General features: G+C 37.3%; 1 protein-coding gene across 1 annotated transcript in view; it reads right to left on the reverse strand.

Annotated features, from left to right (window-relative positions):
- The window catches only part of lhfpl7 (LHFPL tetraspan subfamily member 7), a 128057-nt gene extending 112611 nt beyond the window's left edge, over positions 1-15446 (reverse strand). Inside the window, exon 1 of the mRNA XM_083532015.1 lies at positions 13677-15446. Coding sequence (XP_083388141.1) covers positions 13677-13967 — 291 coding nt within the window. The 5' untranslated portion in view covers positions 13968-15446. The remainder of the gene's footprint in view (positions 1-13676) is intronic.
- Positions 15447-15473: the final 27 nt, after the last annotated feature.

Here is a 15473-nt window from a genome sequence, read left to right on the forward strand (position 1 = left end):
CAATGCTATCGCATCTATAGACATCCTATACAATTGCATGCCTCCAACTTGGTGGTAAGAGTTTGGGAAACAAACTTACATATGGGTGTAAAAGTCAGAAGTCCTAATACTTTTGGCCATTTTTTAATACAGTATATTAATGCTCCTGGCATTGTTCTAAAATTTAGTTAATAAGTACGTTTTTTATTTCCAGTCTAATGCGCATGAATAATGGTAAGTCATGAGTGGTTTACAAATAAAAATGCTTGTCAGTTAGCATGAGAATTAGTTGGAGAAAACAGTATCTTGATTTCTTTGCTAATGCTAATTCATGGAGGTCTAAGGGTCTGAGGTGAAAGCATTACGTTCACGTGTGAGACTTCACACACGTGTAATTAATCGTTAGGCGTGCGCTGATTAAAGCTGAAGAGAGATGCATCAAAAAGCAGTTTGGAGCATGATATGAATGTGAAATAACATGGTGGAGAGAAGAGAGAGAATTTGTGCTGTATTCATAAGGTATTCATTGGCGCTTTTTGAACACTGTCGGTGTCGGAGATGCAAAACGTGCAGCGAATATCAAATTGAAAACCGTCTTGACTGGGATTATTTCGGGTTTTCTCTCATAAATATTGTTCCCTGCGTAGTGGATGTGATCATTTACACCTAAAGTGACTCCCAGGCTGTGGTAAATTACTTTAACCTGTTTTGCATTCCTGTTTTAACTCCACCCTGTAGCTATCAAACAAGACAATATGTTAAAGACGCAATCTAGTTTGCACTGTTTTATTTTCACAGTACCATGAAGTGGTAGCTCAGTGGTGTTGGACTTCTGAATGGAAGGTTGTGAGATTTAAATCCAAGCACAACCAAGTTACCACTGTTGGGAAACTGAGCAATATCAAAACCCTGGACTGATCAATTGTATAAACAAGATAATTGTCAGTCTGGATAAAAATGTATTATATAAAAGTATTTTTAAAATCAAGAGTATTTTTTATAAATGGATGCACCCCCAGAACCACCGCCATTACTTGTAGTAGTGGTTCTCAATGCTAGTCTTCAAAGTTATGAACTTTCGCTTATGGCTATGTTAGCAAGTATTTTTTTCACCTAGCCTCGACAGGCCAAAACAATTATTTCTGGGCATGTTTCAAGAACATCAACTGTTTTTCATTTTAATGTTCATTTAGGTTTTTTTAACCCATGAGGGATAGCAGTCGTGTTGAGTACACAGTATCTGACAAAACTTGTCCTTGTTTAAAACGTTTTGAAAATGGTGGACAGAAGTATAAGTTAAGCAGAACATCCCAAAATATGCTAATAATGAACTTGTTGCAGTAACCGCATGACATAAAGTGAACCCCCAGACCAACATTGGGATTAGTCAGTCTTGTTTTATTCCTATTCCACCAAATGTACCAAATGATAACCAAATGATCTGGGGGGAAAAAGTTCATTAATAAAAAATACAGTTGAGAGATTATTATTAAAAATACATCTTTGTCTCAGTGAAACTGTAAAACGTCGAAAGAATATAGATTGCACCTGAACCTGAACTTTTGACATAAAGCCAAATGGGATGTCTCTAAATTCCCCTGGACAATAAGTTTAGTCTGTGTGACAAATGCTGCAGTTTCTCTCTAATGCGCAGGCTAAATTGGACTCAGATTGGATTGTCTGTGCAAAATCGGGCAGGGACATCCTTGGTTAGCCTTGTGCTGCAGAGTACCCTTTGCAAGACAGCCTATGATGGATCAGTGTCATTAAAACAGCATTTTTTTCCCAATTTTAAAGTTTTCTTTTTATAATGAATGGTAATGATGGTACATTTAAGATATAACAACGAGGAAGGAACCAGTCTGAGACATCTACTCATTAACGAATACTCATACTCATAAGAATGCTCAAATACATTATCTGATTTAGTACCAGGTCATACCATGTGACATAATCTTACTGTATGCAGGTTCTTATCGACAGATGGAATGACAGCATTCTGGACAGCATTTTCCAGACACATACACACAAGTGCAGACCACCTGTCATGCATTAGAAAACGTTCTGTCAGCTAACGATAAATTGAGGAAGTATAGGTTCTACAGTATATAGGACATATAGAATGTATTGTATTGTACGGATTACATGTGGATAGTAAACGTGCTCTGACTCTCAGGTAAATATAACCTTTCCTACACTTGGAACAGCAGCTTTAATTGAATACTTCAACATGGTTAATAAAGAATGGACTTTCATGGATCCTAGTAGGCAGATCTTTATTTTAAATATGCTAATATATCTTTATTAGTGTAAGAGATTATTAGACAGTAATTAAACTCTAAGGCAAAGCGAAAATATCTAATTCTGCATCAAGTTTATTTATATATACAGTAGTTTACCAGTGATATGGTTTATTTGTATCAGTGGCAGGCTGATATTTGTCTAGTCTCTTGGGAATCATTGTTAAAAAGCATAAGCGCTTTTTTGGGCTATGTGTATATTTTTAAAATGGTCTTTTATTGTCCATGCATTCATCTAACCATTTTACAAATACAAGCAGCAAGTTCAAACCTGAAATTTATCGATTACAACAACATCCAGAATTGCTTTGGGGAAACACAAGGATACGGATGAGCTCCCTCCACTACCCTACTTTTCCCTATAGGCTTCCAAAGCCATTCTTATAAAAGTTACATATTACCGATGTAAAATGCACCGCCACAGAACAATTCATCAAACCTGACGGAGAATCGAGTTAGAGGAAAAAAAAATTCTCGCTCTGTGTCCTAGTGTCCTCTCACTGGCACTGCAATGGCCCAGCTATCTGCATTCCTAATCCCGCTTTTCAATTAGGAGCCCCGCTGCTTTGCGAATGCCAGTGGGAAAGCCTGCTTTAGAAGGCTGCCTACTAAGGCAGCATCTCTTGTTGGAGGCCATTGTGACCTGATTTCCCACAAGGCAAGCTGTCAAAAAAATTCTATAAAATATTGGGCGTTATCCTTCTTGCTTAAGCTTTCTCTTCTGGCTTGTGCACACTATGATTGAAGTTATGGATGCATCCGCCTGCCGAACTTTCTTTCTGCTTTTCTGCTCTTTATGTTCATTTTTTTCTTTTCACACCCGGCAGACTTCTACGTTAATTATTTTCAAGTGAGCTGGAATGATCCGGAGCAGAATTCTGGCATTCTGGGTACAAATTTGAATTTTGTGCTTGGACCTAGAGCATGATGGACAGCAGGAAACAACCTTGTAGTTGCTGCAACAACGAAATATCATGGTCCAATTATATTTCACAGAAAAAGTATAAGCCATTTTCATCTTTATGTCCATATAATGTAAACATTGACAAATGTTTAAAATCACTTTAAATCAGTTCTAATGTAATGGTGCTGATGAGTTAGTTGTTTGTATAAATCTGTTCAAACTCCTGATACTGCGTATGTGCTGATTATACCTTTAGTTACAGCCCTGTTTATATCTTGTAGGTTTGGCGAATAAGCTAGATTCAATTCTAGACACATAAAAAAACTGCAAGATTAGTGAATTGAATGAAAACCGCCAAATGAACCCAATGTATTTGATGTTGATTTTGCCGTATATTTGATCTCATTTAAACAGTTGCTTTGTTTAACGTTAGCCAGCTTATGTAACGCCAAAATATAAGTTGTTTATAACTTTATATTAACATTAAAAACCACAACCTCCTAGAGTTCTACCACTTCTCAAACTCCACTTTAAACTCTGATTATGCTCACATCAGTCATTACTCTGCATAGACTCTGTGTGGACTCTTCAGGGATTCCTTCCATCTAAAAAAAAAAAAAGAGATCTGACAACTAGAATCAGGTCAGACTTGATACTCCTTCATACTTCCTCTTTCACTCTAAGTAATCCCCATCCCCAGGGCAAATGGCTGAACCACGCTGCGCACCACCCACCCTTCATCACTCGTTAACAGTGGAGGTTTTCCATTAGCCTATCAGGCACAGATATCCTATTCAGCACACATTACTGAAGGGGAATGAAATTGTGTGGGGAGAGAGAGAGCGAGAGAGTCTGCAGATCTCCAACTCAAAGGCTATAAATCTACCTCGAGTTAAAAAAAGGAAAGCTTTGTACTATGATTGGCTTCGATCTGCAGTTGTATTTATCGCATATGTAAGTGCAAAAGGGGTCCAAGCATTGTGTACTGCTCAACCTGATAACTAATGTAATGTTTTTAAAGAATAAGAGAGAACTCAATGGGGAGAGAAAGAGAAAGAGAAAGAGAGAGAGAGAGAGAGAGAGAGAGAGAGAGAGAGAGAGAGAGAGAGAGAGAGAGAGAGAGAGAGAGAACAAAATTATAGCCTGGTTCCATAAGCAAAACCACTAAAAGGCTTAGATAGTGAAAGTGACAGCTGCCCTTCTTGAGATACCACATACATTCCAGCATCCCAAAGAGTCTTGAGAAAAAGATGAGTCGTGAGAAATACATTTTAGAGAGTCCGGAATAGTCCAGAATATTCGTACGTATTCGTACGACTTAGTGCTACCCAGCATGCTCTTGAGTCACCACATTGTTGTGTAATCACATATGCTATTAACGATTAAAAATTTTTTTTCGTAGTTCATATTAAACACTATAAAATAAGTCTCAAGTAGAGCACTGATACCCAGTAGAAAACCAGCACGATTCACTCAGATTACTCAATAATGCGCATTTATGAAACTGCTTTAGAGCAATACTAGAAATATAAGAAATGTATGACTATATGGTAGATACAACCGTTCCTACATTTGTATCCTTCTTGAAATAATAACCTTACTTATATACATGACTTCACCATCGCTAATAAAGAATGGACCTTAATGAATATTAGTTGGAAAGGCTTTATTTAAATTATGCTAATATATCCTATCATAACATATCAGACGTAAAGGAAAAGCAAGGTTTCTTGTGCAAAGGTTTAATTCATCCAGAAATTCAATTGTTAAGACAGCTGTTGGTCAAAACACTCTAGTAAAAACTGTCAAGTTACCCTTTTGGCCTAGTTTGTTGTAAATTATTAGGATTTTGTCCAAAGCCATTTGTTGTTTGTCCAAAGAAAGGGGTCAAAACACATCAAGGCAGTCAGTTATATGAAACATCAGAAATTGGGGAAGGCTCAAATGTTTCCCAATGAGTGATTTTTCATCGATTGTTTTTATGCTATTATAGTAGTTAAAAGTAACACTAGTAAGTAATAGGGATGTGCATCAAAATACAACATCAACATGATTGACAAGTGAATAAAGATGCTTCCTTGTCATGATTTTATTTTTCATTTACAGATCCATATTTCCTTTTCAGATACACATTTTATTTCATTTACAGATCCATATTTCATTTACAGACTAAAAACTTTTTCCTCTTATTAGGGACTTTATTAAAGGCTACTGAAATGTAAAAAGCATTCTTTTAAAACATGAGCCAAATAAAAGCCAATAAAAATGCATGTTCTGACAAACAAAATTTAATAGGGAAGTGAACAATATTTAGGCAGGAAACCAGCCCTGCATTCCAATAATATTTTGACCATGTCCTTCTGTGCTTTCACTCTAAACCTTAATATGTGGTTTGTCTACATGACAATCACTTGCAAGAGTTAAGGAAGGATGGTTAAAATGGATGTATGAATTACACTCCTAGCTCAACAAGTCAGCCTGCTAGCATCATTATTGTCCTTAATCAACCATACACAGCAGAGATGGGAAGTAATGAAGTACAAATACATTGTTACTGTACTTAAATAGATTTTTCTGCTATCAGTACCTTACTTTATCAATATGTTTCTTTTCATTTTGCGCCGTTTTCAGCCCATCAACCTATTTCTTGATATTGCTCGGCTTTTTCGATCTACCACTGGTCATTTCCTGGCTATCATGCACCACAGATGTAGGCTAGCCTGCGAAGCTAACAACAAGCAAGACAGAAGGCAACAACAAGTATAGCTAACGTGGATGAGACAGAGAGAGCCAGCGATGTACACATGAATGAGAACAGAGACGTTCCTGATCATCATCTTTTCTCTGCTCGTGTTCTATATGGTGTATGTTTCACCTGGATACATGCATTAGATAACAAAATTTTTTATTATTTTGTTTTAATGTATTAATATGATGTGAGGACCAGTTACCATTGTGATGCTAAAACAGGTAGTAGTAACGGCTACTTTTTACAAAAGTACATGTCAGAGCCCAAACCTCTTTACTTTAACCTCGAATGAAAAAGAGTAGTCAGTACTTCAACTTTTACCAGAGTCTTTTAAAACTTGAGTAGCTGTTCTTCTACTTGAGTGAAGGATGTGTGTACAGTTGTCATTTCTGATACACAGTAACCCAAATCCAGAACCAAACTAGAGACCCTGGAGATGTGAAGGAACAGTGCAACACCACCATGCACCCTTTCTGTTTTCAATCTAATATTATTTATGTACATTTGTACGTACATTTCATATTATGCCAATCTGCAATGTAGCATTTTTCATTACACGTGTAAACTAATTTTAAGTATTTATTTTGTACGATTTAGGGCATGCTAATATGATAAGTTTCAATTGTTGAAGAAATGTCTAAATACTCCAAAATTCCTGCTTATAATTCCTATTTAGATGTTAAAGCAAAATATATTTTTGCACCCAGAAGGTTAGATGAATGGTCCAAACTATCACCTTTTGGTATACAGGAAATAAATTCATTTAAACCAACCTACATTACCACTCGTCACAATATTATAAAATATTGAGTGTGTACTTTCGTCTGCTATGCCAGGAAGTCTGGCATAGGAAGTTTGATTCTGAACTCGATGCACACCTGGCTGGATGACCAAATGCTAGTCCATGCTCAAATGTCCTTCAGAATCTCTTTGGTGCTCAGATAGTTTAGCTGTCTCTGTAACTTCACATCGGAGAATGTAAAATGGTCACCAATATTCCATGTAAAGGTCTTTGTTGCTCCACTAAGCTTGTTTTTTTTTTTGCCACATCTACCCAATTCTTGCTTGTCTTACACCGTTGGCCAAGGGTCTACAGAACTATTATAAGTGAGTTTTAGCCACCTGAGTCTCAACATATGAAATCTGTCCAGATCATCCGTTATCTTAACAAAGACAGGATGCTCTTGTATTACTGTGGAATAGTAAGAGAGAGTGTGTGTGTGTGTGTGTGTGTGTGTGTGTGTGTGTGTGTGTGTGTGTGTGTGTGTGTGTTGGGGGAGAGATCTATCTGTGATGCAGTGAGCCAGGAGCATCACTGGAATAATCTGCACACCAATGAGTCGTGTCAGAAGGCCGTAAAGCAAGCCTGATGAAAAATTAACGACCCCCCCTAACCTTTATTAATGGCTTCTGCTGGAGTAGGTGGTAGGGGGCATTCCATAGACCAAAGAGAAGCAACATCTGTGCAAAAGTCAAATCTCTGTCATCTGATTTCTTTCATTTATGCTTTTTTTTTTTTTTTTTTTTTGGGGTCTTCTATAATGACAAATGTCTGACAAAATAGAGATTTTATAAAAAATAGAGCACTACCAGTGATCACAGAGAAATGTTAACACTATCAAGACATGCTATTTATTCCATGCTGACACATGAATAAACCAACAACTTGTCCAAAGCCTTGCAAAATGCAAAACAATTTAACCCAGACCAGTGGTGTACAAACAAGAAGACAAGTCTTACCTTGCACCTCATTTCCTTTTAGAAATCAATTAACAACAATGGCACCTTATGTAAATATTTCACTTTTAGATTCAGTACTAATACCACATCAAACAGATTAAAGACACTGCAATCGCTCCTCCGTGCTAACGATGCACATTAATAAGTAATGCACTAGCATCCCAGCACTAACTGCCAAGCCCACTCGGCTACCCTGTGCATCAGAAAATATCAGTGTATTTTAAAATGATTTCTCCAACCGATTTCATCCTTTTCCTTAAAGTCAAACACGACCAAATCGTCCCTTCCCGATCGAGCATCACTTCATCTGGTCTTAAAAAAAAATGCCACCAAATCAAAAAGAATGGTGCTGCAATTTATTAATATTGTCTTTTGAATGCTAATTACCTTTTTTTCCCTTCATGCATAAGTCATAACTCCTGAGGTTACTGGTGCTTTCTGAGTGCTTTTATGCCACGGAGGGGGGCAAGAAGGAAGCTGCTTTCTGTGGAACAAACTGAAATGGAAAAAAGCCTATTTGAGTATTGACAGCTGTGTAAAACAGCTCCGACTTGAATTCAAGGAGCATAAACGTGTAGTGTTTATTCCATCATCAACATTAATTGAGAGTACTGAATGTACATTGGACATATGTGAAGTCAAAAGAAAATGTAATCAAACCGTATTAATATCTACATATTAGTTATGCTTATAAGTCTTAGTCTTAAACCCTGTCTTGTATTGAGTGCAACATTTTGTACACAAACAATAAACCATACAATTTTCACAAACACACTTCAGGTTTTAACCATAGAAACTTCTCAAATGTTGCAAACTAGCATCACTATGACCTATCTGCCTCCTAAAATCCCCAAAGTCCTAGAGAATAACATTAAGAAAGTCTGAACAGAAAGTATAAGCAAAAGTTAGTCAGAGATTGAGCCTAAAGTTGCTACCAAATAGACCTACACTACATCTCTAAGGCTGCACAGCAAGGTAAAAAAAATATATAATCATGTCTGCTTTGCTCAATACTGAATTCAATTACATTTTATTTCTATAGGGCTATAAAATCACAAAGCATCTCTACAGAAAACCAGGTATATATCTAGATCATTAATGAGCAAAACCATTTAGAGGCAATTATTTATCACAGTTGTTGGGAAGCAAATTGGTTTTACTGCACTTCATCATTTTAAATGAAAGCAAAACAGACTTTTATTTCATATTTCAGTATATTAATGCTCCTTAGCCACAGTAAATGAGGTGCATCTTTTGAAAGCTATTATAAATACAGTTAAATGAAAAACCAAACTGCTAATGTGTATTATAAGGCTCTAGGCAACTGGATATTATGAGTTTTGCCAATGGGGGCTACAGATATTGTCTTTGCAGTGTTTTCACCCTGTATATAATATTACTTAACCTGATCGCTACTTAATTGTACTCACAATTAAATAAAAGTTAATTGTTCACCTTAACATCAGCCAGTGACTGAAATGCAATATAAAATTTAAAAATACTCCCGGAGCTTCAACAATGCAAAGTTTTCCCTTTGGAGATACCTCCTTGGTGCCAAAAATATGTGTGCACTCCTACAGATGTTCTCAGCCTACAATAAGTCAAGAGCATTTAAATGTGTGCTGAGTGGAGGAAAAGTTCGGAGCTGCATTACTGCGGCAACTTGACATTTTTTTTGACAGTTCACTTCCAAAAAAAATTAAGATATGATACAAAAATAATCCTAACACATATCACAGTATTTCCAACAGCAGGTTTCCAGAGGGATACACACTGCAAAACACGTAGCCTTTAACAACTACATTACAGATGTGTTTGTTAGACATATATTTCTTACAACAGGGATTTTTCAAAATATGTTCCTCCTGAGTTCTGCTGGAGGTACTGAGCTGCTGAGTTCTTCTCTACAACCACAACCGTCTGAGATATTGAGGAAGTATAATATAATTATAGTAGCTTTCACCCCTCTTTGAGCTTTGTGACAAATCAAACCAGTGGGTGGCCACTATGTTGTTGTAATGTCAAAGAGAGAGTAATTAAAGACCAGACTGAGAGAGGTTTAGCAATAAAAGTGACATCGGTGTTTCATACACGGGTCAAATAGAGATGGCGGTAAGTGTAACAGAGTGGACTGACCACCATATTTTGTCTTTTAAAACTAAGAAGAAACTACATTCATTCTTTCAGGGCATGTTTATTTAGGTTGTGAAAAAAGAAGAATTTCATTGACTGAAATATGAAATCATTTTTGAATGTCAATGGCATGGATCACAGCAGAGACAGACTTTTGCAGTGGAACACAGAATCAGCAGGGTATGAATAGTGTGTAACACTAAACAGGTGCACACGTTAGGAAAACAAGTATGAAGCAGCACTGAAAGCAAAACAAAGGCACATAGCACTGAAATAAACAAAAGCTCAAAACCAAACATACACGACTACCATTCGCTGAGCACGTGAGGGGAATGCATGACCAAAAAATAGCTAGCTAATTGTTGAAGTAAAAAAATGTCATCGGTAATAAATAGAGCCAGGCAAATGTTTATTGTTTTAAAAGTGTTCTAGGTCATTCTTTGGTGTATAAAAACAAAATAGCAGTGTTTCTCCACCCTTGTTAGGTTTTCTATGTGGAATGTCGGGATGGCTAGAACTAGATTATCTTGAGATAATAAAAGAAAAAGCTGGAACAGTTAATCACGCATTCAGGGACATCGGATGGTGTTCTAGCTTGACAAGATTTGGAAAATAAATGACAGTGAATGAACTGGTGTAATGTGATCTCAGTCTCAATCATACCACTAAAACCATTCCTTTCATTTCTGTGTGGTGAACAGACACTGAAAACAGTGGCATGATTTAAACCAGACAGACACTTTTGATTCATCTCAAAACACAAGTAACCCACACAATTTCCACACAAATCAGTGTTTCCTCAACAAACCACTGAGCAAGAGAAAAAACATAAAAACGCCAAGCATTCCACATTTATGGAAAAATGAGGTACGAATGTTGACTCTACTGGCTAGAACTGTCGAATCCCTGCTACTTATCACTTACTGCTGCTGCAGTTGCACTGTGTTACGAGGTTTGTTTTATTCAGCGGGTATCATGGTAACTATTCCCAAATGATGGACACGAATGGTACTTGAACTAATGATCTGCTTCAGGACAATACACATCTCAGGTCGTGAAAGTAGCAGCCGTTCAGAATTTCAGAATGAATCTTTTCTACCTACTTTCCCGTGTTCAATTCGTTTTTGAGCATTTGCCGCCTTGAAAGAGGGATTATCACCTCTTTTTCTTTCTTGCTGTAGTACAGAATATGTACAACTAAATATATTATTTAAAAACCATCCCCAACTGCTAACAACATATTAGCATATTAGGAATGCAGAGAAAACTCCATACAAGTGGTAAAGATATATTACCGTACTACTGAAATCAATATTCATTTGTACCACATGTTGGATCTGCAAACCACATGGAAGCCTGAAAATATTTGCCAGATCAGTTCATGTTTTTGTTTTGGGGCGATTGGGATAATCGATTCAATTCTCGAGTTAGAAATGATCTGTTACAAATTCAGTATTATTACTGCTATAGTAACTACAGCATCGTTATGTATAGAACTCTAATTAGGTTAAAAATTGTGTTTTTAGGAAAAAAGAACAACTTTTACAATCATACACTTTTTAACAGATAAGAGATTCTTTTTTCCTCCAAAAGGAAAGTCTAATGAATGAAAACAAGCTGCATTGTTATTAGTAGTAGAAGTAGTTTAATTAACCTTAATATCCAGCTGTGAAATAACTATTTACAGCTGCTTTTACATTAAAAAATACCTATGAACAATATACTTTTTTTTCAACAAACTGGACAATTAATTTTATTTTCAGTATTATTTTTTATACCGCTTTTAAAAATGGACATTGTCAAAAAGCTGATTAACAGAAATAAAGATGTAATCAAATCTAAATTGATATGTTTGTGCCTATAACTTTGTGTACAGTCTTCTATGCTTGGTCATTCAGTTGTGTTAGTTGTAATCATGCTTCTATTAGTCTTTGTCTTGTTTCAGTCCAGCACTGTTCATTTTTTTTATTTCATTTTTATTTTTATAGCACTTTCAACAATATGCATTGTCTCAAAGCAGCTTTACAGCGGTTATAAAGTTTCATTGAGCGTATAAGTTTAGTGCCTATAAGGTTGTTCCTTATAATTGTAAGTTGACCCCAATAAGCAAGCCAGTGGCAACTGTGGCAAGGAAAAACTCCCTGAGACTTCATGAGCGCCTAAATGCTAAATCCCTTCAAATCCATCCTAAGAGTTCTTGATTTGCTCAGAAACTTCATAGACTTTTAGGCACTGTTGTTCAGTGCCAATATGTTAATTACTGTTACTGTTAGTTTGCTCAGGCATTCTTGGCCAATAAAGCTGATTCTGAATTAGATTGTTGTGTCTGCTCTATTGACTATTTGGATATTTCAAACTCATATTGCTCTTTTTATAACTGGTGCAATCACGGCTGGCACTGGATGTTACATTTCCTTAATATCATTTTTATGGACGTTTTGAACTAAAATATTATTCTCGCCTTTTCTCCATTTTGCGCAATTCTTCACCCTCGGGAGATATATCATGTACACCAGTGTACTGTGCATACTGTGTTATGTACTGGCCTATTAAAACTGATTTAAGGTGCAAGCGTGCTCCTTAGGGTATAATTATATACCTTAGGTGAGTTTTAAAAGCAAAAAAACACATACCGAAAAGAGAATGAGATATAAGAGGTACAAAAGATCTCCCCTCGAGGGTACCGTCTCAGTGACGAGCAATGATTTACAGTCAGCGGCATTTGTATGTTTGGTTTCGACTTTAGTCTCACTTAACGCAGCACCATCTTTGTGTCTGATTTTTTACAAGTTTTATAAGGATGATTAACGATACAAGGCTTTTGGAGTGAAAATGTGTTGAGCAGATGTGATTCAAGGAGCTTTTTATTGCATAACATGCCTCAGTCATTAGTTATTGTGATTACTTCTTCTTAAATGCATTCCTGATTCACCATCTGTTCACGTAAAAAGGTGAATATTAGGGAAAAAAAATTGACTTTTATAGCTTGCAGGAGCTACTGATATATTCATGAACACTGTCCTGTGCTCATCCCAGGACTCTTTATTCAGACTGAACACATTGGATGCTGCTTAATTTTACAGCACTTATATATTCTCATTGTCACCCAGAAGAGATTAATTTTTTTTTAGGTTTCCTCCACAGGTCATCTCACTAACACCTTATTATTATTATTATTAGTCCATACACTGATTTTCTTTTTACAGGGGCCAAGCACCAAAAGTGCACTTTTTATTGTTGTTGTTCTTCTTCGGGCTAGTGTGTCTATGGCTGCCCATAGAATTATCAAAGATTTTGTACACTGATTAAGGTCTAAGTAAAGTTCTCATCACATTTGGCCCAGATGTTCTAGTGCCACCATTTGGGACTAATTTGAAAGTACTTTTATGGTGGCAATTTCCACTTAATTAGATTTGCTCCTCAAATTTTAGAGTAAAACTTTTTTGAAAACTCAGCAAAGCTGCCAAAGCAGGACTTGAGGTTGTATATCAGCATCTACTTTGCAAATTGACAAAAAATCCCTGCCCATCTTCAGGACCATGACATAAGGGTATGCAACACTATTTATTTTTTATGAGCATCACCCTCTGGTCAAAAATCCTCCTTGCATGTAATTTATTGCAACTTTACATTTTTGTCTTCACCAAATTTGCTTCAGATCATCTTCCCACTTTGCTGCCCATGATGTTCTACTACATTTAGAAAATACCATGAACATCCCTTTGTCTAAAAAGTTATGGCTTTGTTTTGATGCAAATATTCAAGAGTCTGGGTGTTTGGCCCCCAAAATTGCTGATTGCAGCTTTAACTCTTAATATTGCTATATTAGAAGTTGTAATAGTAGAAGGACACGCAGCAGTTCCATCATTACCTGCCAGGAGCTGGAGGGAATCTCGGCGAACCTTCCAATGCCGCCGAACGCGTAGCAGGTGTACATATGGTCCAGAGACTCGGAACAGTGCCAGAGGAGGCCGAAACTGACTGAGTGACCGCTCCTGCCGTGATGCTGCTCCTTCACGATCCACGCCGGAGAGATGAAGCTGAAGCTGCAGAGCGCGACGAGCGCGGCGGACAGCAGCAGCCAGAAGCAGCCCACACAGCTGAACATGGTGCCGGTGCCAGCCGCGGCTTCTTTCCTATCCCGGTCAAGCAGTACATGCATCTGGAGTGCGCACTCTATGCATGGAAGCCAGCATGAAGACCCCTCGATTGCGGAAAAAACACTATTACAACACCTTCAATTGCGAACGAGCCTGAAGTTGAATCCAAACGTCAGACCAGTATATCCAGCATGAGCTACTTCTACAGGACGCCGTATTCCAGCATGGCGCACTGGCTGTCAATCACAAAAGGTGCCCATGATAAACATGGTTTTAACCAAAATGTAGAAAAAGAAGAAAGATCAGTCTTGTCCAGAGATCTGATGACCTATCATAATAGTGGAGCTCCTCTCATCTCCTCTCCAGTGCGTGTGCGTGTGCGTGTGCATGTGCGTGCCTCTTTACGCGCGTCCGCTGCCGGTGGGCGTCGCCTCGAGATGTTTTCAATGGCCATGCTCTCCAAATCCCATCCGCACCAAATAACGTCCCATATTCGAGATCATTTCTAATTGATTAGAATACTTTTGGCAGATGTGAGTGTTGATTACGTACGAGCATTGGGGCTACTGATGCTGCATCCTGACTCATTCATCATGATGTTCTACACCCCCCCCCCCCCCCCCCCCACACACACACACACACACACACACACACTTAGAATAGTAAATGATAATAATGATGATGATGGCACTGAGGAGTCACTCAGACAAGAGGATTGATTTAATTTAAAGTTACCTTCTGCATTAAATGTGTTCTAATAAGATCCCACGCATTCATGACTACAATGTTTCAAATATGTGTAAATATCACCAATGCAGTGTATCTGCTTATTCAATACTGTTGTGTAGTGTGTATGACTTGGGACAAAGCCAGTGACTGACATTGTCCTCTTATTATACATTTTAGATACACAAATGATAAATCAGTCACTGCATATAGACTCAACACGCCAACATGGTCTTTCTGTTCTTAAACAACAATGAAAAATTAACTATTGCTGTTACAAAATGTAGAAGAATAAAGACTCAAGTGTTGGATAAATCGAAAACCTGTCTGAACATTCAGCCAGGAGTTAATATTTAAAATGAGAAAAGTGCGCTACTGCCCTCTATTGGACATTTCTTTTCTGTCATTCTTCCCCAATAAGGATGAAACTTGGATACACACGTTTTATCCCTTCATTGATGCATCTTACTGTCGCATACTCTTATGAACAATTTGTCCACTTGTGCTCATAAAAAAAAAAGAAGACATTTAACTTGAAAATATTTTTGTGACTGCAATGTAATTTACACTTTTTGACCACCTTGCTCTCCTTATTAAAGCAATTGTTAATCAGCCAATCAAAAATGCTGCGGAAACACCAGTGAATAGCAGGAATATTCTTGAAATAAGAAGGAAATGTACAAGCGGGATGAGCAAAAATGCATCCCAGAATGCGCAAGTTGAATAGGTTGCAGTCTTGTCACCTTAAAACAGGAATCTCAGGCTACAGTGAACACAGGCTAATGACAGGAAAAAGATTAGGGGATGCTATTTTCCTATCTTCAACTGCCCATGCCACCAAG

This window comes from Silurus aristotelis, assembly GCF_946808225.1.
Source record: "Silurus aristotelis genome assembly, chromosome: 26".
Taxonomy (NCBI): Eukaryota; Metazoa; Chordata; class Actinopteri; order Siluriformes; family Siluridae; genus Silurus; species Silurus aristotelis.